The 25148-nt window shown below is 42.1% G+C and overlaps 1 protein-coding gene across 1 annotated transcript; it reads right to left on the bottom strand.

Moving 5' to 3' along the window:
* Positions 1–14128: 14128 nt before the first annotated feature.
* On the bottom strand, positions 14129–19471 carry Defb116 (defensin beta 116). The gene is made up of 2 exons (XM_047539233.1): positions 19405–19471; positions 14129–14388 (listed from the first exon to the last, which is right to left on the bottom strand). The coding sequence occupies exons 1-2, from the start codon at positions 19469–19471 to the stop codon at positions 14129–14131; spliced, it is 327 nt and encodes a 108-aa protein (XP_047395189.1).
* Between the last annotated feature and the right edge of the window lie 5677 nt (positions 19472–25148).

Here is a 25148-nt window from a genome sequence, read left to right as displayed (position 1 = left end):
ACCCGTCCTCTTGCTCTGGATTCCCTCAAACATCTGTTCTCAAAGTGTGCTCCGAGAACCAGTAATGTCAGCATGACCCAGGAACTTAGTAGAAATGCAAGCGCTTGGTCCTGTCCCAGACCTACAGAATCAGACACTGGGAGGCAGGCCCAGTAATCTGGGTTGTAAAAAGTGTGAAGACACCACCGGAGGAAGCAAGTAGAGCCAAAGCTGTGTCCGGCCACTTCCTTTGGTGATCCCAGGGCAGAGTGTCCACAGCGGCACACCAGCCTGAACAGTGAACAGGGCGGGGAGGGGGCGCGCCGCTTTCCTGCTGGCTCCTCCCACCAGGCTTCCCGCTCCTCCGCCAGACGCTCAGGCAGCGGCTGCAGAAAGTCACCCCTTCTGCCAGGAACGTGAAAGCCCCGGACGCCCCACAGATCTGCTCGGGTTGGATCTACGTGCCAAAGCTACATGAAGCAGGCTTGGCACCGGGTCCCCTTCCTCAGGTCGCCGTCCTCATTCCAGAGAGAACCAAACAGCTGGCCGACATGGTGGGGAGGTGGTGGCCTGGCCTCCCTTCTGTGAACACATGACCAAAGACTTGAGAAGCCCACAGGATTGGGGAAATGTGGAGAGACACAAATCCGAGTCCATTCAACTCGGTTCAGTTAAGTGCCAGAATAACACCAGCAAGATCAAGTACACCCAGGATTCTGACTGATGGTACCTCACCTTCGACATGTCCTTTTCTCTGTTGCCTGCAAAAAAAAAAAGGAAAGAAAAAAAAAATCATAGCTTTTGGAACAATCTCATTCTTGGATGTCCCTTCATCATTTAAAATGCATTTAAGAACAAATTTTTAAACAATAAAATGCATATAAATAGCCAGGCACAGTGATCCATGCCTGTAAACTCAGCAATTCAGGAGGCTGAGGCAGGAGGTTCTCAAGTTTGAGGCCAGTCTCAGCAATTATTGAGACTCTAAGCAACTTAGTGAGAACCTGTCTCAAAATAAAAAGGGCTGGGGATGTGGCTCAGTGGTTAAACATCCCTGGGTTCAATCCCTGGTAACATTAAAAAAAAAAAAAAAAAAAGTAGCATATAAGACACCATGAAAATTTCAAGATAGAAAGTTTAGCAGTAGCCTTGGCAATGGTGGATAGGATTATGTTTCTAAACTACCTTTTAAATCTTTTGTAGTGATCTTGACCTCTTTAACAATTTTGGGATTGACAGGACAATTTTAAGGCACAGTATCATGATCTCAACTGTATTCTCAACTTGATTAAGCATATAATTTTCAACTTTTTCTAATATGTGTGGATTAGCAAGGTCCTTAGAACATTGCTAATATAATGTATCCACCTTTCTGAACAGTTAAAATGTGCAAGAAAATATGTGACGGAGAAATAAAGGAAATGGATATATATCAGACCCAGGGCTAATAAACATAACCGTATTTATTACCCACAGCTGTTGATAAATTCACAAATGCCTTGTATTTATTATCACATTATTACTTTTTTTTTTACAATTGATAATTGGTAACTTTGTGTCAATGTGGTTTTCCCTCCTCTTTTCAGAAGTAGAAACTAAAAACTTGCTGGCAGAGACATGGAGACTGCAGAAAATTCTGAAAATTTGGTGAAGAAATGAACGTATGAAAAAGAAAAAATTCTAGCAAGAGCGTCGGTAGGCTGCTGTCAACAACCTCCTTATCTTCCTGGAAACTCCAGCAGAGAGTCCCCTACAGCCTCCCATCCAACAGAAAACTCCTTCGGGAAGCTGTAAATGAAGATGATGTAACATGTGATCAGAACGTGCTTAGAAAGGAATTCCTGAAACACCAGGAATCCTGAGTGGAACAGAAAAGGAGAATTTCTCTGTTCTTTACAGGGATGTGTGGACTATCTCCCTGGGTCATTAGAATCATTAATACTTGCTACTCCAAAAACAATGCCAAAGATCTCATGGGTTCAGTTTTTAAAAGGCCAGTGTCTTACTCATAACACATTCCACCGCTGGTCAACTGACTTGTGAAAAATCAGGATGGTGATACCTAGTAGTGATCCGCTCTCGGTTCTTTCTGCTTGGTGACTGGGCCATCTTTAAGTCCTTTGCTTTCGTTTGCACGAGTGAGGGATGGGAAGAGCTGATAACTCCAGAGCTTTTAAGAGCAAGGCTGGAAAGTGGCACGTTTCATTTTTGCTCCTAATCCACTTATATGGCCTCCAGTTAACCGCCAAGGAGGCTCGAACGTGCAGTCTTAGGAGCCCATGAAGAAAAAAGAGGATTTTAGATTATCCAGCCACTCTTTGCCACTGTCCTCCAGATTTACACTTCACTATTCCTTCAGCTATAGAGAGCATTGTTCATCCCCCGAAGGGACAAGTCTCAGTCTCCTCCAGTCATTGCCCAAAGGTGTAGAGTCCATCCCTGGAGTACAGGAAGGAGGCTGAGGGGACACAGGAGGTTGGGAAAAGGGACGAACGGTGGAATGAATCTGGCCACACTGTCCTATGGACATATGTGAATATACCACAGTGAGCTGCACCTTTATCTAGTCCATCATGCACTAATTAAAATAAAAACTATAAATAAATAGAACCTCAGTAGAGTAAAGGAAAGGGAATGGGGGAGGGAGAAGGGGAGGAAAAGGGGAAGGACCAGGGGCTGAATTGGAGCAAATTATATTTCATGCCTAATAATTATGTGAGAAAGGACCCCAAGCCAGGAGCGGTGGCACACGCCTGTCTTCCCAGCAGCTCGGGAAGCTGAAGCAGGAGGATTATGTGTTCAAAGCCAGCCTCAACAACTTAGTGAGGCCCTAAGCAACTCAGTGAGACCCTGTCTCTAAATGAAATATAAAAAGGGCTGAGGATGTGGCTCAGTGGTTAAGCGCCTCCGGGTTCAATCCCCAGTAGCAAAACAAAACAAAACAAAACATCAATATTAAGTATATCTATAATGAACTAATAAAAACAAGTGCAGGTCTCCAGGTGATCCAAGTCCTCACGGTCATTCCTGAGTGCTCCCCCTCTCGGCACCTCCTCTTAGCCCAGTGGCCCATTAATCAAAGACAAGCTCTCCACTCCCCCGACTCCCTGCACACCCGACTTCAGACAACAGAGACCCCCATAGCCAGGACACCAGTTCAGAAAAGGGGTGTAATGAGACAAGGAGAATAGGAATTGCTATAGCCGTGTGTTATGTAGTGATAATAAGCTGCATTTGTTTTGTCAATTTTTTTAATAGTTTCTTTTGTTTCAATTTCATTGATTTCAGCTCTGATTTTAATTATTTCCTGTCTTCTACTACTTTTGCTGTTATTCTGTTCTTCTTTTTCTAGGACTTTGAGCTGTAATGTTAGTTCATTTAGTTGTTGACTTTTCATTCTTTTCTGGAATGCGCTCCATGCAATGAATTTTCCTCTTAGTACCGCTTTCATAGTGTCCCGGAGATTTCGATATGTTGTATCATCATTCTCATTGACCTCTAAGAATTTTTTAATCTCTTCCCTGATGTTTTTTGTTATCCATGTTTCATTCAATAGCATATTATTTAGTCTCCAAGTGTTGGAGTAATTTCCCTTTTTTATTTTGTCATTGATTTCTACTCTCAGTCCATTATGATCTGATAGAATACAGGGCAGTATCTCTATTTTTTTGCATTTCCTAAGGGCTGCTTTGTGGCATAACATATGGTCTATTTTCGAGAAGGTTCCATGTGCTGCTGAGAAGAAAGTGTATCTGCTCGTTGATGGACAGAATATTCTATATATGTCTATTAAGTCTAGGTTATTGATTGTGTTATTGAGTTCTATGGTTTCTTTGGTTGGATTTTGTTTGGAAGATCTATCCAGTGGTGACAGCGGTGCATTAAAGTCGCCCAGAATTATTGTGTTGTGGTCTATGTGATTCCTGAAATTGAGAAGGATTTGTTTGATGTACAGGGATGCACCATTGTTTGGGGCATAAATATTTACTATCGTTATGTCTTCCTGATTTATGGTTCCCTTAAGCAGTATGAAATGTCCTTCTTTATCCCTTCTGACTAACTTTGGCTTGAAGTCCACTTCATCTGATATAAGGATGGAAACCCCCGCTTTTTTACTGAGTCCATGTGCGTGGTAGGTTTTTTCCCATCCTTTCACCTTTAGTCTGTGGATGTCTTTTTCTGTGAGATGAGTCTCTTGCAGGCAGCATATTGTTGGGTCTTTCTTTTTAATCCATTCTATCAGTCTGTGTCTTTTGATTGATGAGTTTAGGCCATTAACGTTCAGGGTTATTATTGAGAAATGATTTGTATTCCCAGTCATTTGGCTTATTTTTGGTTTTTAAGTTGGCTTGGTTTCTCCTTTGAGTGTTTTTTCTCTAAGGTAGTTCCTCCCTTTACTGACCTCCATTGTTGTTTTTCATTTCCTCCTCATGAAATATTTTGTTGAGAACATTCTGTAGTGCAGGCTTTCTATTTGTAAATTCTTTTAACTTTTGTTTATCATGGAAGGATTTTATTTCATCTTCAAATCTGAAGGTTAGTTTTGCTGGGTATAGGATTCTTGGTTGGCAACCATGTTCTTTCAGAGCTTGAAATATGTTGTTCCAGGCCCTTCTAGCTTTTAGGGTCTGGGTTGAGAAGTTGGCTGCTATCCGTATAGGTCTCCCCCTATATATAATCTGATGCTTTTCTCTTGCGTCCTTCAAAATCCTATCTTTATTTTGAATGTTATGCATTTTCAGTATAATGTGCCTTGGTGTGGATCTGTTGTGATTCTGTGCATTTGGTGTTCTGTAAGCCTCTTGTATTTGATTTTCCATTCTTCATTCTTCAGAAAAATAATTTTCTGATATTATTTCATTGAATAGGTTGTTCATTCCTTTGGTTTGTATCTCTGTGCCTTCCTCAATCCCAATAATTCTTAAATTTGGTCTTTTCATGATGTCCCATAGTTCTTGGAGATTCTGTTCATGATTTCTTACCATCTTCTCTGTTTGGGTCACTTTATTTTCAAGATTAAATATTTTGTCTTCATTGTCTGAGGTTCTGTCTTCCAAGTGGTCTGGTCTTTTGGTGATGCTTTCCATTGAATTTTTTATTTGGTTTATTGTTTCCTTCATTTCAAGGATTTCCATTTGGGTTTTTTTTGAGAATCTCTATCTCTTTGTTGAAATGATCTTTTGCTTCCTGCAGGTGCTCTTTCAGCTTATTGGTATTATTATTCATTGCCTGCATTTGCTCTCTTATCTCATCCTTTGCTTCGCGAATCATCTTAATCATGTATAATCTGAAGTCCTTTTCTGACATTTCTTCTAACATACTGTCATTGGATTCTATTAATATAGAATCTAGATTTGTTTGGATCATTTTCTTCCCTTGTTTTTTCATGTTGTTCATGTATCTTCCCCTCTAGCGGTGCAGATCTGGGGTATTGCAGATTTCCCCCTATAGGTTTATAGTGGCCCTATAGGTTTCCAAAACCCTTTCTTTAAGGGGAGATCAATATTAGCAGTGCCCAAATCAGACACTATGCAATCCTAGGCCAAATAGCCCCTATGGGAACAATAACAAAATTGTCATAATAAACAAAATGAGTTCAAATATTATCTTTGGTAAGACAAACAGGTTTGCAATAAGGTCTGCAGTTTCTAATGGAGGACAAAGAGGATGCAGAGGGATTAGAATGTGGCTGTTAATAGGATAAGAAAGGAATATACAGAAGTTCTAGAAAATAGAAAGGGTGAGAGTGTAATCAAAAGAAATCAGATGTTAGCATGTAAAAAAGGGAGAAAGAGACTCTGAGGGAACAGGTAAACAAAAGGAAAAGAGAGCAAGAAAAGTAAAGAAATAAAAACTTAAATTTTTTTAAAAAGGAGAAAAAAGAAAATCTACTGTATAACAGTCATATACTAATGAAACCTCCCAGTGTTCAGTAGCCTGATGCATGAGAAGTACCTGACAATGAGCTTCAAGCCTCCAGCAGGCGTCGCAGGATGGGATTGGCCCCACCCAAAGATCGGAGCTACGGCTTCCAGGATTATCCAAGATGGCCACTCTGGTTTCCAAATGTGTTGGCAAATGGGGAGCTGCAGCTCAGGGTGTGGCTGTGGTCAGCAGGAAGTCCTGGAGGCGGGATGCAGTTGGTCAGGCAGGGGTCCTGGAGGTGGTGTGTGTTTGGTGTGGTTGTGGGATCCTGGAGGCTGGGTGCAATCAGTCGGTCTGGAGTCCCGGTGATAGGGCAGTCAGTTGGTCTGGGGGTCCTGGCGGCAGGGAGCAGTCAGTCGATGTGAGGGCCCCAGAGGCAGGGAGTGATGGGTCAGGCTGAGGGAGCCTGGAGACGGGGCTCAGTCAGTCTGGCCAGGGGTCCTACGGGGCCTGGCTGTTGTCTCAAAATGGTGGCAGCCACTTGTAACCAAACCTGCAGGTACTGTGAGCAGTGAACTTCCAGGCAACAGCAGGCAGCTGGTGCTCCACTGGCGGTTAGTGATCAGTTTGCTGACTGTTGTCGGACTATCGGGAGGTGAACCTCGAGCAATGGGTGATGGATAGGTGATAGGCGATGGACAGGTGAGAGGCAGGCGAGAGGCAGGCAAGTGGCGGATGATAGATGCCTGACAGTGAGCAATCTGCTCTCAAATAAGGCGTTGATATGCTGGCAGACTGCAGGTCATCACAGCAGACAAATGGGTAAAACACCAGGGGATCGATAAGCAGCAAAAACTGCCCCACCGAGAAACAGATATCCTCTGCTTGAAACCGGTGTTACGAGTGACAAGGAGCGCAGCCTCCCTCTAGTCCGCCATCTTGGATCTCCAAGAAGCTGCATTAGGTATTTGCCTGGACTTGTAAAACTAAAATAAAGGCGCCTGGTGACAAACTTGCTGTGTGGCAGGATGACACTCCTGAACAATGACGATATGAACCTGTATCTGTGATTTGAGTGGTGGCTCCTGGTCTAGTCTGTTCTGGTCTTTGTCAGTGAAGACCAGAGCGTGACTGGGCTGAATCACCACTTAAACCCCTGGACTTTTGGAGCAAACCGTCAGCAGCACCGTGACCAGAGGACTCCACATTGCTCTGTCTCTTGACTGCCCCGGCTGCTGTCCACTCCATCACTGATTGCTGATCGACCCTTGTCACCAGATGACTGACTAACTCTCCCAGGGCAACTACTGCCACCCAGCCTCCAGCTTATGGACACCTGAGGGCATCAGAAGACATCCGGGGAGCTGAGAGAGGCTTCTGCTGAGAAGAATCCCCGCGGTCTTGCTGACTGACTTGTTGGCTAAGAGACGCTGCACTGAGTAAGTCCATGGGGATTGGACTCCAGGTGAACGAGGGAGTGACTCTTCAGTGTATTTGTGACTTGCTATTATTAGGAACGTTGAGTGTGCATGGCATGAATAAAACCCACTTGTTGGAACCAAACTCGATTCCTCTCTTACTGCTCGCGACAAGGGGAAAAACCAGATACAAGGCAGTCATTACCCCAAATTCTAAAATCCATATAAGCAGACATGGTGAAGGCCTCCTTGAGTGGGGGGAGTTTATTTAGGCGATCATGCTCTCTGGGGGTCTCCGGCCCACCTTCTAGTAACTTCCCCCTTGTCTTGCATTCTTGGCTAACTCTGAGGTGAGGGAGCAGAACTCCTGTTGAAAGGGTGCAGCCTTGAAAGCCTGCCCCCTCCCCAAACAGGAGGGAGCAGAAGTTGCTCTTACACTCAGAAAGTCAAGGGATTTTCAGTCAAGTTTTGTGGTTTCTTGGCCATACAATTTCCATCAAGGATAAGAGGAGAGAAACAGCGAATGTCACTTTGGAGTTTGGCCCATTAAAAACCCCATTCTCTTCTCTTTCGTACGTAACCTTGGCAAACCCAGAAGCCAAATCTTGAGATGGGGGTTCTAGAAGTCATAAAGAAATCCTAAATAAGGGCAGAAGGAGTTCATGACCATTGGCCTTAAGATATAATTTTGTAAAGGTATCACTTCTTCCCACATGGGCCTACAGGTTTGATGAATGTCCATCAAAATTCCAACATCTTTATAGAATGCTTAAAGAATGAATAAAAATTACATCAAGTATAAAAGGCCAAAAATTGACAAGAAAATTCTGAGCGCAAATAATGAGGAGGGCGAATGATCCTACTAAATATGTGAACTATTTATACAAATGTGATTGCTAAGACAGAAATATTGATGCAGGGGGGAACATCCAGGCCAATGCCACAAAATAGGAAGCCCGGAGACAGCCCACGTGGGGACTTTTGATACATGATGAACACAGGTAGAAAATCAGCAGGAAAAGAGGGACTCCTCAATTCACACAGTGGGAAAATTTAGCCCAACCTATTGGGAAATGCAATCGTAGTCTTGTTTTTCACAAAAGTAAGTGTGCTCTACATAAAGAATTTAGTATAAAAGTTAAACTTCTGAAAACAAAACAAGGCTGGAGATGTTCATTTCCTTCTTTTCCCTACAAATACATACTCTCTCCTAGGCCTCTGGGAGCAGCTGCCGGTGTTGAGATAAACAAGACTTACTAAAATATTCAGAATATATAGGCTAATACTTCTCTGTCCTCGTTGTAGGAAAAGGTTTCTTTTTTAAAATGCGGAAAGTGTTACCCTTAAATAAAAGACCCATCAACTGGACTATATTAATAGCAAAATGTCTCCATCCAAGGAGGGAACCCTGATCTTGGGTTCCAATTCTTCAGCAGTTCTTGGGATCTGTGACTTATTTGTTTCAGGCCCAAATTAGGATCCTACAGCACTATTAGAAGAAAAGCTTTATTCATCTTAAAACAGTTTATATAACCTTATGTCCAACTAAGATATTCGGCATTACTCTGCTTTTCTTGAAAGAAAAGTCACCAAACCACATATATAAATTCTACACATTTTATACTTTTATTGTTATGTGTCTTTACTGTGATGATGTATAAAATATAAATCATAACATAAAGATGCTAAAGTAAAAAAATGACACATACAAATATAAAATAAACAAGTGACAATGAGTGCATTAAACTTATAAATAATGAAGAAGCCAGTACAATATTGAGACTGATTTTCAGGGCTGGGGTTGTGGCTCAGTGGTAGAGCACTTGCCTAGCATGTGTGAGGCACTGGGTTCAATCCTCAGGACCACATAAAAATAAATAAATAAAATAAAGGCATCGCGTCCATCTACAACTAAACAATTTTTTTAAAAGACTGGTTTTCAGAGAAGCAATGACAATATAAATGATCAAAAAGGATTCTGGGACAAATTTGCAAACAGATGTAAATCTGTTCAACATCCCAGAGGGTAAGGACCTTCAAGGATATCTGTCCTGCCAGATAGAAAAGGAGGGGATTCAACTGCATGGATTCCACCTTGTCCCTGTGCAGCTTTATGTATGGGGACAGTTTGCATGACTCTTCAGATTTTTTTCAAGCCATTAATTTTCTAATTTGTTAGCCTCTACCTCTACAAATTTTTAAAATAGCCTAGTGAGTGTCAAATTGGTCAAAGGAGCACAGTCCTAGTAGAATAATATAATCCTAGGAAGATCGCTAGATTTTGTCCAGCATTCTATTAAAAAGACACCTAGTTATATTTTTTTTTACTTATTTTCAAATTTTGAATCATTTTTCTTAGCAATTATTTGATAGAATGATCCCTTTCCAACAAAATTTTGGTTAAAAACTTAGAATGCATGTGTAATACTTTTATTTGGGGATGATGCTTTATTATATAGATAAATGAATAAATCCCTTTTATCTATAAAGTCAGATTACCTGACATGTTAACACAGAATTGCTTAATGTTGCAAGGATTTATGTTAGAGCCTATTAGAGATAAAAAATAGTAAGTTAAAATAAAATAAATTCCTCTATCTCCTTACCACTCGTAATCCTAAACATAATCTGAGGGGAGTATTCTCTACTGCTCTATTTTATGTTTTGGAGAGCAGAAGAGTCTTTTGTTTTGTGTTTGCAGTGCTGGGATTGAACCCAGAGCCTAGCACAGCGAGGCAAATGCTCTACCACTGAGCTACACCCCCAGCCCTTTTAATTTTGATACAGGGTCTCACTAAGTCGCCTGGGCTGGCCTTGAACTTGCAATCCTTCTGTCTCAGCCTCCTAAGTAACTGGGACTACAGGTGTGCAAGATAGTGTCTGGTTAATTTGTATAAAATGAGTGAATCTGGTGAAATATCATTGGGGTATTTGATCCAAGTAGCATAGTTTGTATTTGTCATTATTTCTAAGGTGTGTTCTTTTAAACACTAAGATATTTTAAGTAAGACTGCTTTAAGGGCTCACTCTTATATTGAGGCTATTTAATAGACATTATAGACTCTCCATAGAAAATCTGGAGGTATACTAAACTCTGAGACCAGGTTGGTTTTCAATTGTGAAAACAAAAACAAATGTTTTTTTTTCTTTCTCTATCTCTCTTTCTTCTTGTTCTTCCCTCCCTCCCTTTCGGTCACCTACCCTCTTTGTCCCTCCCTCTCTTTCTCTTTCTAGTGGACTTTTACATGTATCTGCAAAGACTTCGAGAGTCTTTTTTCCCTTTGAGGTTCATTAATGTTTTTCAATCTCTCAAAGGCTTTATACCTGGAATTCCATGGTCATCTTTCCTCTCCAAATACTGCTGAAGTCTAGAAATGCTGTATCTCAACTACTATGCAGAATCCAGGACCAATATTTTATTCGGAATATTAAAGGCTTACCTGCAAAGGAGAGATACTAGAATTTTTATTTCCTTTGTGAGGCTCTTTTTATCCCTCACAAATATCATGACTGCTTTCTGGCCAAAATGAGAGATTTCTAGATTTTCCTATTAAATATTTTGGGATTTCCTACCCTCAGAATAAAGCAGGAAAAAATATCACTAGTTTGGGACTTACCTCTGGTCACCAATTAAGTGATAACACAGGAGTCTGAATGAAATAAGCCAAATAGATGTGAATTTTTTTTTCTTAACCATTTTCTTAACCATTTGGTTCCGCCACAGAGTGGGGTGGAACTAAACAAAAGTAATCTGATTTTCCTCAGCTGTAGGCGGTAGAAGTTAACATACGACCAGCCTCAGTTACTAAGCTGTACTGCAGTGTCTCTGAGCCCAAGTCGGCGGCCAGGTTCCCTCTGGGCAGCAGAAGGTAGATGCAGAAGAAGATCTGAAGGTAAAGCCAGGTGTGAAATCAGTTCACATCCTGTACTCCACCTCCATCCTTCCTAGTCTCTTACAAACCATGCCAAATTGTTTCACAAGAATGATCAGACTCAAACTTTTCAAATAAGCGTTTGCCATTTAGTAGAACTGGTTTTCAGGAAGGAAGGAGAAAGCGCCTATTAGCAGGGACTGGGAACCAATTCACTTCCACTGCTTAACACACCCAATCAAAGGATTTAATTTATGACTTAACATGCCCCCAAATCCCTGTAAGATTTGTACTGAACCATGTGGGGTGGCACTCGCCTATAATCCCAGCGACTCAGGAGTCTGAGGCAGGAGGACGGCAAGTTCAAGGCCAGTCTCAGTAACTCAGCAAGGCCCTACGCAACTTAACCAGACCCTGTCTCGAAATAAAACATAAAAAGGGCTGGGGATGTGGCTCAGGGGTTAAGTGACCCTGGGTCCCATCCTTGGTACAAAAAAAAAAAAAAAAAAAGATCTGTGTTGATGAGAAGTGGAGAAAATGAACTTGAGAAGGAAAAACTGATGCTGCACTGGAAGAAGACAGACCTATGAAACAGCAGACCTCAAAGACGCTCTTCGGTACGAGCTCTGAAAACAACAACGATGAAGATAGACAAGTGTTGTTTTTTTTTTTTTTTTTAAAGGAATCACATGATTTGTTGAGGAGAACATGACATCAGCAGGCACCTAAAGGAACAAAAATGTACATTTGAGGGAATAAAACAATCAGTTGAGATTTTTCATGTTATCTGTAGTGAGTCCTCTATTTTTAATTACACAAGTGCCAATTTCATCATTAAGTTGAGATCAGGTTAACAGGAGGGTCTAAAAGCACATTTAATGGTTCTGACTCGATGACTTAAGATGAGTTGGGGGGACAAGGGTGACTTCCAAGTGTCTGAACTGAGCCACTGGATAAATTGTAGATGCTCATTACTAGGGAAGAGAAGATGATCAAAGGCCGGGGGAACAGATTTGGGGTTCATTTGAGAACATTTTGAGTACAAGGTGGCTAAGACATGCTGGAGAATATAATAAATACATGATTCGATATGAGTCTGGACCTCAAAGGTGTAATCTGAGGAAGACAGAATTTGCTCAAGATTGCATAGTGACTAGGCAGTGATACAGGAAGGGGAGGGATCCTCTCAACTCTGTATTCACACGTCTTTGTCTGACACATGGAGACCAGGGAAATGGAATTTGAGCTTTAAACTTGGAATTCCATGGTCATCTTTCCTCTCCAAATACTGCTGAAGTCTAGAAATGCTGTATCTCAACTACTATGCAGAATCCAGGACCAATATTTTATTCAGAATATTAAATTATATTTCTTTTTATCATGCTACATATGCCAGCAAATTTCTGTGTCCTGCCTTAAAAGCCAGCTTCTGCTAAACCTCTGCCCTCTGTCTCACAAGTGTGTCTGAATGTCAGTGAGTCTCAAAGATGTAAACAAAACTAAACTTTCCCACCAGATTGCTAAACCACAAGCAAAGTCAAAGGCAATTACATATTCTGGTACATGTCCTTCAATCCATTGGCTTGGATGGGAATGTCAATTGTCTAATAATGAGCAATGTGGGGTGTGTTAGGTATAAAGCCACCTTTCTCTCCCGTTATAGGAACCCAGCCTCCCAACCCACCTGTCAATCTGCCAGTTACGCCCGCCTCTCCAGTTACAGGAATTTCCGGCTTACGACGCCATAACCTTCCTGCCTCCCACATTACGTTCCAATATGTCATTGGTCCATCAGTCAGTCTGTAATAATTCTCCTCCACGATTGGTTCCTCCCAGCCCACGAAATTCCAATATCTGACAAGACCCTGCGCCATCCTTCTTCTTTCCCTTTCCCCTTTCCCCCGAGCGGACACATTTTGTGGGACCTGTATCTGCGGAGCATTTTTTCTGGGAGTTATCGATGAACCAAAACTGCCCCTTACATCAACCTAACAGGGTGGGGAAGGGAGAGAGAGAAAGAAGAGAGGGGTGGGGAGGGAAGAAAATGACCAGTAAATATCATGGAGCAGATGACTGGAGAAATCCTAAAAATAACTAAGGAAGAGGACCCAGAAGTCAAGGCAAACAAGAACTTCAAGAAAGGACTGAGAAATGCTGTAAAATGCAAAGAATGCTTAAATTTTCAACAGGGAAGGCAGTGGTAACCAAAACCCAGGCCATTTTAGTGGAGTGATCAGCACAAAAGCCAGGTTTCTCTTAGCCGAGGTGAGCCTAGGAATCTAGAGCTTGGAGACCTTACTCCATTTTTTTTTTTTTGGTGGAACTGAGGATCGAACCAAAGGCCTTGTGCATGTGAGGCAAGCCCTACCCACTGAGATAGATCCCCAGCCCCGAGACCTTACTTGAGAACAATAGTTCTAGAAGTTCAGAGCCAAAGTGAAGGGAAAATGCAGCGTTAGCTACTGAAGAGCACATGTAGCACGGTACGAGAGCGAGAAGCCTATTTACTCCACTCTTCCACATTGTGCCAGTTAGAAAGTTTTAGCCTGATTTGCCCAACAAATTCCTGTAGTCAATTGCGTCCATCCTTGAGGTTCTGGTTCCTTCTGAGATCGCTGCCTCATGCCAGACTGAACAGGTTAGGTCTACGGATACCACAGGCGGCCCTGTCCCCCGTTGATGTTTTCTCAGAGGATTGAGAGTCTGGATCATCCAGACTCTATCCAGTTGTCACGTCCCCTCTGCGACCTCAGAAAGGCACTGAAGCAGAGCAGAGAGGGGATCCCCTGCTTTCTCAGTACCCTCTACACCCGCCCAGCTATCCCGGGCACCTTTCCTATCCTGTGTGGCTTCCCAGCCCCCAGCCCAACCTCTGCCGTCCAACCATAACGGCTCCCAGATGAAAGACACACACAGGAGAGAGAATGCGTTTTTATGGGGCAAGTGTTCCAGAACGGGGGAGGGAGGACTAGAGGAAGGGGGTGACGGTGGTCTTCAGCTCGGGGCATAGCTGGACGTGTTCATGACGGACAGGCTGGAGCTGAGGTTGGAGCTGAGGCTGGAGTCTTCCTTCCTGGAGTCGGAGTCCGCTCCGGCTACATCAGAAGACAATTTCAGGCAGCACTTGAGGTCAGGTAGGCAGGAAAAGTACCGCACCTCGTAGTTTCTGCAGGTGTTTCTGCACTTGCCCTGGTAAAGCTCACATGGATACCACATCTCTTTCTTCTTGTTATTGTTGGATCTGAACAGGCCACCTGGGAAAGACACAGCCGCGTTCAGTTTCTGTGCAGCAATGATAACAGAGATGAGGAAACGTGATGGAGAGAGAGCAAGCCCTAAGCACACCAAGATCACAGCACCTGCAGTCAAAAGCACCTGGATTCCACCCGGGGCTCAGTCACTGACGAGCTGCATCCTTATAACTGCCTTCAGCCCTGGGCCCTCTATTGCACCAGCTGCTCAATGAGATAACAATAAAGCCAGTTCCCCAAGCTTTTGTCATGACTAAATGAGTGGGTATGGAACGCTCAGAAAGCCATCTGGCATGTAAGAAGTAATTAGGAATTAGATGGTGTTGACAGGCATGTCTTTCCCGAGGATCCAGCACTTCAGTGACTTCGCTGTGAGCCCTATTGGACATGTTCCCAAGTGTCTACAGAGATGAGCACTCCTCACACAGCTCATCAGAGGCAACCGGGGTCTACTCAGGGACAGGACACACATATCTGAGCCCATATGCATGCAAGTCTTTACGGTTTAAAACATTGGCACAGACATGTTCCACACTCGTCCCTTTTTCTATATTGGTCCAGTAGAAACAGGTCCCATGCACACAAGAGCGGCACGGTAGTACACACAGGAACATATGTGCAGTTCGGTTCCTTTCACGGATTCACACTCACACATAAATGTGCTCACTGTACAAACCTCTACCACGCGCTCTCCATATATGACTAAAGCCCACCTTGACAGCGACATGTCACTTATCTGGGTGTGTGGGTGTGTATACAGCTTCTGCTGAAAAATACCCAGTGACAAAATCCTGTCACTTAGCCAGAATTTTACAAACACGAGTCACCAGTATTCGTTAGCTCTTCTTTTCCAAAGACAAAGGAGCTATTAGAAAATATTAACCACCTATCATGATATGATCCAGGATCTACTAGGTATCAGGCATTTCACAAATGAGATCTCACTAAACGTTTACCTCATAAAAACCTGTTGTAAACTCCATTCTTTAGATGAAGACCCTGAGGTTCAGAGAGAGACTCTGTTCTGTCCACATTCCTGTGGCTCATTCTCCACCAAGCCAGGATTCAATTTCTGGTCCACCTTCCATCAAGACCATGTCCTTTCCTTTGTGACACATTCGTTCCCTATGCTAGAACTTCATAGGTAACATCTCTCTGCGTCAGGTCTGAAAGTCACCAGGCCTTCTACAGCTTTCAACAGACAATCCCAAGCCCTTAGTTCAACATTCAAGGACTTTTCCAAACATCCACCTGCCCTGTCACCCGCCTCGCCCATTCATGACACAGACGCTGTGCTAGGCCAAGAACTCATTTCTAACCACACTGAGGGCTCCAGTTAACAAATGCAATGAATTCACTATTAACATTAATAAAAGTGGGACAAAGGAAGTTTGATGTTATTACCTGCATGAAAAGAGGAACACTGTGTCAATTTTTTTTTTACAAAAAAAAAAAAAAAAGTAGAAGTTTCCAAATTCAGGTGAAGTTGGAGAACAGGAAGGGTGATAAAGAAGAAAAGAAAAATACCTTGGTGGCAGACACACCGTAGCATTTGGGTGCTGGCATATATATAAACCGCCCCCCCAAATCCAGCTGAGGCACTGGGTTATTACAACATCAGCCAGTCCACTAGATACTCAGAGGGAGTCAAAAATGTCACCAGTCACTGATTCCCCAGCCTCAGGGTACCTCTGTGAGCCCCACCTCAGTCCTCACCCTCCCCGTGGGGCCTGCTCTTCGCCCCTCCCCCGCTCTCTCTTTGCTTATGGGAGAAGATCTGCCAGGGTCTTTCCTAGAGTGACACCACGTTTTCCTGCTACCACCTGACTTGCAGGACACAAGGCATGGAAGTCAGGACACCCAGGATCTCCTCTCTGAAGTTGCCAGAAGGGTGGGACTTAGACAGCAACACCGATGACCAGGCAAGTGGCCTGCTCCTTGCCTCTCCACAAGCCCCCAGAGGGTAGCACCTACCGTGGTATAAAAAAAAAATTTTAATGAAGTTTTTGTCACAGCCATGTATACCTTCTCACTCTTTTGGCAGTTCTAAAGCTACATGGCCCTGCATTGCCACAAATTTCAACACCCACATGGTAGTAATGTCACCCTGATGATCCCTCCATCTTCAAATGGAGGTCACAGGAGACCTCTTTTCGAGTCCCAGCGTTGCCCCTGGTCTTCCGTCCCGTGTTCAGTTTTCGCTCTCTGAACTTGATATCCCCGGCTGAGCACTGGGAATGGGGGAGTTTGTATCTGCTGGGAAATCTCAGCTGTGTCTGGAAGGAGGAGGTTGACCTTCGTGCGACGTGCTACTCTGGGGAATTTTTAAGTGGACGCACACCCTGTCTCTAGGATTTCTGATTCAGTCTCCGGAGAGGCCAGAGTAAGGCTTTGCAAGAGGTCCTCAGAAAACACTCTGGGCTTCTGCTTGAAATGAGAGCCACATCCTGCAGGGCCTTCTTACGTTCAGCCACAGACATGGCCCAACGGAAGTGTTTTGGGAGCACACTAAAACATCATCACTCAAAACCACAAAAGATATACCCTGGACCTTCTTAACAACTCTGTCTGGACCCCAAACCAATGTGAGACATGATTTCTGTGCTACCTGGGCCCCCAGACATGATCCTCCCCCACCCAACTTCTACAGCTTTTCCTACCCAGGTGTGTTTAGGAAGTCATTTATATATTCATTGATTTGATAAACATTCATTAAAATCAACTCTGTGAGAAGAACTCAGCCCAATACCAGGATGACATAAATTTAAAACCGTTCAACTTCATATGCATGTGTTTGGGCTGATGAAAGGAAAAAATGACTTTGATTGTCCTGGTAGAAAAGATCGTCCAGAACAGTGCCTGCCCATAACTTCTGCCAGGTGATTGCAGTAGGGAGTTATTAGGGAAGCAACACGATGTTCTGCTTCTGAAACCTGCAGCACTGCCTTCGTTTTTGTGGTGGTGTTTTTACAAATCCACCTGAGGTATCGATACCTGTCCACCGTGGAACTGAGCTTACTGAGCCTGAGACCAGTGTCCCTCAGTAAAGGGGATGGGAGAAGCCGAGACCTTAGTGGGTAGAGAATATGAAGTAGGAGGAAGAAGGAGAAGGAAGGAGGAAAGGTTAAGGGAGAAGAAAGCAGAGGAGTTTTTAAAAAGAAGGAAAGAAAAAGAAAAACTCTCGACACAATGACCCTGAACTCACTTTCAAGAAAGCAGCAGCAGCCTGGGTCTTCCTCAGGGCTGGGTCGAGGCTGCTCCCATACCTTTCTCTACATGCAAGCTTTGAGAGGAGACGCTGAGAACATGCCAGTTACTTGATTCCATTGATCTTCACTTCCTACGGTTGTACTGTCTACTGCGCTTCAGTGACTCTGACCATCACACTGGAGAAATGTCCTCAGAACTGGAAAACAATGCTGGATATTTTTCCATCAAGCATTTACTCTTTTCATTTCTTTTTTTAAAAATGTTTTGTTGGGGGCTGGGGATATAGCTCAGTTGGTAGAATGCTTGCCTTGCAAGCATAAGGCCCTGGGTTCAATCCCCAGCACCTCAAAAAAAAAAAAAAAAAAAATCAAAAATGTTTTGTTGGGTGTGGTGGCGCACACCTATAACCCCAGCCACTCAGGAGGCTGAGGCAGGAGGATCACAAGTTTGGGGTCAACCTCAACAACTTAGCAAAGCCCTATGCAACTTAGTGAAACCCTATCCCAAAATAAAAAATTAAAAAGGGCTAGGAATGTGGCTTAGTGGTTAAGTGTCCCTGAGTTTAATCCCTGATACCAAAAAAAATATTTTTAATTGAGGCATAATTGATATACCAAAAAAACTGTACAGATTTACTTTAACCATCTTGATGAGTTTGGAGATAGTCAACCATGAAACCATCTCCATAATCTATACCATGAACCCATCTGTCCATCACCTCCAAAAGTTTTCTCTTGTCCTCTTATTTAATTTTTTTTTGTTGTTGTTCATCAAATCTCATGTTAAGATCTAGTCTCTTGGAAAATCTTAAACATACCATACAGTATTGTCAACTATAAAACTATGTTGTATAGTAGATTCTGAGCATGTATCCATGAAAGCTACTCTCTCCAATGAGTGCTGCTGGGATATCCACACGTGAAAGAATAAAATTGGGTCCCTATCTTACACCACACACAGAAATCAACTTGAAGTGGATTAGAGACTTAGGAGACCTGCAACTGTAAAACTCTTAAAAGAAAACCTAAGGGAAAAGCTTCCTGACATTGGTCTTGGGATGATTTCTTGGATAGGACCCTAAAAGCACAGACAACAAAGGCAAAAATAGGTAAATGGGATTGTATGTGTATAACTTCTGCACATCTAAGGCGATTATTCAAAAACAAAAAAACAGCCTCAAAATGGGAGAAAATATTTGCAAATTATGTATCTGATAAAGATACATCTCCATTTCGATAGCCATAACACTGCGGGGATGAATTCGACTTTCTCACTCAAGCTAAGCCACCCCAAAACCCAGGATAGGCAACCCCAACCCAGATAAGCCCCACATAGACCCTGCCTGCATAAGTCACCTGCTTGAGTCAAACACCTAACTTCAATTCCAGCCTCTCTCTTCTGACCTAATTATAAAACATAACACAAACACACCACCATAAAACCCCCTGATACCAGGCCACTATCCACTGTCCCACTGCCCTTTCTTCCTCCCACAGCCCCCAGCTTGTACCCCATCTCTCACACTAGCCCAGGAACCAAGCTCCCACCCCAACAGCACTACCTAAAGTGACTCATGCTTCCGTGCTCCACTATGCCAGGAACAGCAGGAACAACGGCCTCTTAGATTTGCCTTGGCAGAGAAGAACCAGAGATCTCAACATGTGCTGAGGCTTGGGGGTGGCATCTGCAACCTGAGGCCAGAAAAGGCTTTCAGTGGCAACTCCTACACATGCGTTGGCGTCACCTCAGAGGCCACCAAGATGCCGATTCTATAGGCAAGACCCCAGAACCTTCGAGCAGGTCTGTTACCTGGAGTCTTTTGAACCAGAATCAGAAGGATGGCAATGGTCATTAAATAGGGCTTCATGACTGACATGTCCCAAGAGAACAGAGGGCAGCGTTGCAGGTGACCGAATAGAAATCATTGTAGCCGGACAGTGCTCTGCCTTTATGAGTTTTGGAAAGGGGCCAGGATAGTGTGCAATGAACTAAAAGGGACGGAGACACTAAGTCAGTCAAGCAGAAGGATGACATGTATTGCCCATCTCAGCTGCACACACTTTTTTTTTAATTGGAGTTTTATAGCTATACTTAGTAATGGGGTTCATCCTGACAAACTCCTGCATGCTTGGGATTCCATCTCAGGTCATGATCCTCCCCTCTCCCATTCTCCTTCCTCTTCTCCACTTCCTTTCACTCATCTATTAATGTATATTTGTTTGGTTCTTTATATTATTCTATCCTTCCTTCCCCCCTTTCCTTTATTTTACTCTAACTTCCACATATGAAAGAAAAGATTTGACCCTTGATGTTTATGGGTCTGGCTTATTTCACTTAGCATGATGCTCTTCATTTCTAGCCATTGCAAATGCTATGATTTCATACTTTTTTAGGGCTGAGTAGAACTACATTGTACATCTATACCACAACTTCTCAATGCATTCATCTACTGATGGACATCTAGTTTGGTGTCATGATTTAGGTCTTGTGAATTGTGTTGCAATGAACATGAGGGAGCTGGTTCACTGTAGTATGCTGGTTTTAGATCTTTTGGGAAAATATCAAGGAGGGGATATCTGTACCATGTGGTGATTCCATCCCTATTGTTTTGAGGACTCTCTCTACTGCTTTCCAGAGTGGTTGCACTAGTCTGCAGTCCCACCAACACATGCAAGTGTACCTTTTCTCCCACAACCTCTCCAGCAATTTTTGTTGTTCATATTCTTGATCATTGCCATTCTGACTGGAGTAAGATGATCTGCATTTCCCTGGTTGCTAGAGATGTTGAGTATTTTTGCATGGATTTGTTGGCCACTTGTGTTTCTTCTTTTCAAAAGTTTCTGTTTCGTTCTTTTGCCCATTGATTGAGATTGATTGGGTTATTTGGGGGGTTTTATTGTTATCATTTTTGTTTTGTTTTGTTTGTTGTTGTTGTTGTTGTTAAGTTTTTTGAGTCCTTTGTGTATTTTGGATATTAATCCCCTTTCAGAAGGGTAGCTACCCAAGATTTTCTCCCATTGGGTAGACTCTTTCTTCCTTCTCTTAATTGTTTCCTCTGCTGGGCAGAAGCTTTTCAGTATGATGGCATTTCACTTATTGATTCTTGATTTTATTTTTTGTGCTTTGGGGGTCTTGTTAAAGAAGTCAGTGTCTGCACCTTTATGATGGAGTGTTGACCTATATGATGGAGAGTTCTTCTAGCAGTTGTAAAGATTCTGGTTTAATTCCTGTCTTAGATCCATTTCTACTTGAGTTTTGTGCAGGTTGTGAGAGAGAGGTCTAATTTCATTTTTCTACCATATATCTATATAGTTTTCTCAGTCAGCTACTCACTCTTAATAGTGGAGATTTCCCAGCAACACATGTGCTCAAGTAGGCCTGCCCTCTCCGGGAGAAACAGAGGCAAGTTACAACCAGTTGGCATTTTGTGTGAGATAAATTTGAAAGAATGAAAAATTCAGCAAATGAACAATGAGAAAAGAAATGATATAAGGAAAAGGATGACATAAAAATATAAAAAAAAAAGTATGACAATCCTCAGGGGAGCAAACACACAAAAGAAAAAGAAGAAAAGAACCAAGCCTTATCAATATAAACCACAAAACCATGAAGACAAACAAAAAAAGAAAAAACAAAGGATGTGTAATACAAGCAGGAAAATTTTACCAAAATCATAGAAGTAAGTCCTTACCTACCAATAATGTCCTTGAGTATAAATGGATTAAATTACTCAATTAAAAATTTTATCCTGGATGAATGTATTTGAGAAAAAATAAGACCCAATAAAATATGCTGTCTACAAGAAACTCACTTTAGCAATAAAGACACACAGAGAAGTTAAAGTAAAAGAATAGAAAAAGATATTCCAAATAAAGGGGAACCAAAAGTAAGCAAGAGTAGCTATGCTTATCTCAGGTAGAATAGACTTTAGATCAAAAATTGTAAAAAGAGAAGTCACTATATAATGATAAAGGAATTAATTCAACAAGAGGAAATAACAATTTTAAATATATGTGCACCCAATGCCAGGGCTCCCAATTATATAAGGCAACATTATTAGGCCTAAAGGAAGTGATAAATCCCAAAACAAGACTACTTGGAAATTTAAATGCCCCACTTTCAGAAATGGGTAGATAATTCAGACAGAAAATCAACAAAGAAATACAAAATTAAACTATACTATAGGCCAAATGGACCCAACAGACATTTACAGAACATTTCATCCACCAATTACAGAATTCTCATCAGCAAGTGAAATCTTCCCCAGGATAGACCCTAAAGGACATAAAACAAGTCTCAATGAATTTCACAAAATAAAAATCATAGTATGCATCTTTTCTGACCATAATGAAATAAAACTAAAAACCTAGAAGAGGAATTTTAGAAACTACAAAAACATGGAAATTAGATGTTCCTGATGACCTAGGAGTCAAAGAATAAATCAAAAGGGAAATTAAGGAATTTCTTGAAACAAATAAAAATGGAAATAAAACATGCCAAAAGCTATGGTATAGATAAAAAACCATATTTAGAAGGAACTTGTAACAATAAGCACCTACATTTTAAAGGGAAGAAAGAGAGAAAGAGCAGCATTGAGCACCCAGAAATAACTCAACGCATCTCTGGGGCAGTCTTTAAAACAAATGACTAGGAAGACCGAGTATTCATATGCTGAAGAGTAAAACTAGACTGCTATCTCTCACCAATCACAAAAATGAAGTCAAAATGGATTAAACACTTGAAGCCTGAAACTATGAAACTACTAGAAGGAAACAGGGGAAATACTTCAGAATATTGGAGTGGGTAAGGATACTTTGGATAAGACCCCAGAAGCAATAGAAACCAAACCAAAACAGACAAATGGAATTACATCAAAGGAAACAAGAGTAAAGAGAGAGTAAAGAGATAACACACAGAATGGCAGAGAATATTTTCAAACTATACATCATTTACAGGGTTGATATTCAGACTATATAAGGAACTCAAAAAACAAGAACAAAAGAAGGAGAACAAAATATAAAAAATGACATAACCCAATTTAAAAATTGACTATAGTCCTAAATAGATATTTCTCAAAAGAAGTCATATAAATTGCAAGAGATCTGTGGGAAAAAATGCTAATCATCATCACTAATCATCAGGGAAATGCAAATTGAAACCACAATTAGCTATGACATCATTGCAGTAAGAATGATTATTATCAAAATCACCAAAGATAATAAGTACTGATGAGGATGTATAGAAAAGGTAACACTTTCACACTGTTGGTAGAAATGTACATTATTATAGTTCTTATGGAAAACAATATGGAGATGCCTCAAAACATTAAAAATAGAACTATTATCCAGGAATCACACTATTATCCCACTACTCCTGGATAATAGTTCTATTTTTAATGTTTTCTGGGTATATATCCAGAGAAAATAAAATCAGAATGCTGAAGAGACATCTGCACTCCCATGTTTATTGCTGCAGTAAGCATAGTAGCAAAGAAATGGAATCAACTTAAGTGTCCATTAACAGATGAGTGGATAAATAAAATGTGGTACATATACACAATGGAATACTACTCAGCCATAAGAAGAAATGGAATCCTGTCAATTGCAACAATATGGCTGAAACTCGAGCTCATTAAGATAAATAAGCCAGACACACAAAGACAAGTAACGTGATCTCACTTGTACGTAGAATATAGAGAAAGTTGATCTCATAGAAGTTGAGAGTAGAATGGTGGATACCTGGGGCAGGGGAGAGTACAGGAGAGGAAGGGATGGGAAAAGACTGATCAATGGGTACTAAGTTGCAGTTAGGTAAGAGTAAGAAGTTCTGCACAACAGGGTGACTGCAGAGAGCAATTATGTGCATGTATCTCAAAAATCTAGAAGAAATGATCTTGAATGTTTTCTTCATGATAGACTGTTGAGAAACAACATTGCACAACGTATACATGTATTGAAACATTGCATGGTACCCCATGGATTTGTATAAGTCTTATATATCTGTTAAAATAAATGATAAATATGTTTAAAATACTGCATTACATACTTTAATTTTGCTAAGAGCATAGACTTAAGTGCTTCTGTCTCACACACACACACACACACACACACACTCACAAAATGATAATGGATATGAGGGAATGAATATGTTAATTAGCTTGGTTTTGGTGATTTTATATATATATATATAAAAATATTATATATATATATTATATATATATATAACCATTAGGTTAAATGTTTTCTATATCTATGTATCTCCTAAATATTTTCAATCTCTATTAGTGAATTATACCTCAATAAAGCTAGGGTGTAGAAATGGGCAAAGAACTTGAACAGGAATTTCCCCAAAGATACATACATCAGAAAATCTAACAACTTAACTCTACCTGAATAACTGAGAAGATTCCTATGATGACCTCAAGTGATACAAACTTACAAATTCAAAAACCAGTAATAGCAGAATATCTTACCTAATTGAGAAGTGACAAGAACTCAGTAAACGTGCTCAAAATTGAATGCCAAAATCTTGTGGTAAACGTTACATTTAGTCAAGGAACTATATATTCCCTTTGAAACTGGAAAGAAGTTCTCTCTCTCTCTCTCTCTCTCTCTCTCTCTCTCTGGGGGTGGGGTGGGGGTTGCTTGTTTCAAGATGGCAGAACAGAGGAGGTCAATTTCCTGGCAGCTCCATGGCTTGACTCCAAGAAAGCAGACAGGCTGCTTGTCAGCGAGGTGGGTGAAAAAAAGGAGGGAGGACTTTACTGGGAATTAATTCTGGACATTAAAGGGACTCAGGAGGCTGGATATAACAAAATAAGGAAGAAATCCCTAGTACCACCACTGTCACCACCAGCACCAGCCAAAGCAGTCCCTCCACAAGCCAAGTGGACAGATAATGGAATTAAAGGAACCCACATTTTTAGGAGGTCTGTGGCATGTCTGGGTGTGGAGAGGTCGGAGATCAAAGACACTGCCAGACTAACCTGAAAGGCCTGCCGCCCAATATCCCTGTGGGGGACGGGGGAGCGCATCTTCCCCCGCAGCCTGTGGAGCGCGGAGGAAGGAAGTGTTTCGCTGCTGTGCTGTGGCCACCAGCAGCTGTGAGAGCTGATTCCTGGCAAACGTGAGCTGGCCCCAAAATACAGGCCTGGCAAATCCACACCACATGACACAGAGAGTGCCTGAGTGACAGGGAGAAAATCAAACGCAGAGAGGGGCTGACACAGGGGGTACGGGTTGTGGAAACCCGGGGCGGCTCGCACCTGGGAGAGATGCCTCCCGCCAGGAACTGGAAAGGGCGGGGGCGGGAGTGACTGAGTTTTGGAGACTGACCCAGGAGATCAGGAAACATGGGGTTCATGGGTGACAGAGGGGACATAGGACTGGCTCCTCTGCTGCACAAGTGGAACCCAGGGGAGATTCCTGGGGCGCAGTTCCCCCGGCGTGGCCTAGCAACTGCCGGGCCCTGGAGGTGCACTGAGTTACAATCTTTAGATCAATCACCATTCAACAAGGCGCCTGGAGCCTACCTAGGCCTAAACCCCACCTCCA

The sequence above is a fragment of the Sciurus carolinensis genome, chromosome 2, assembly GCF_902686445.1.
Source record: "Sciurus carolinensis chromosome 2, mSciCar1.2, whole genome shotgun sequence".
NCBI classification, from domain to species: Eukaryota; Metazoa; Chordata; class Mammalia; order Rodentia; family Sciuridae; genus Sciurus; species Sciurus carolinensis.
This window is presented reverse-complemented; position numbering and strand designations above follow the sequence as displayed.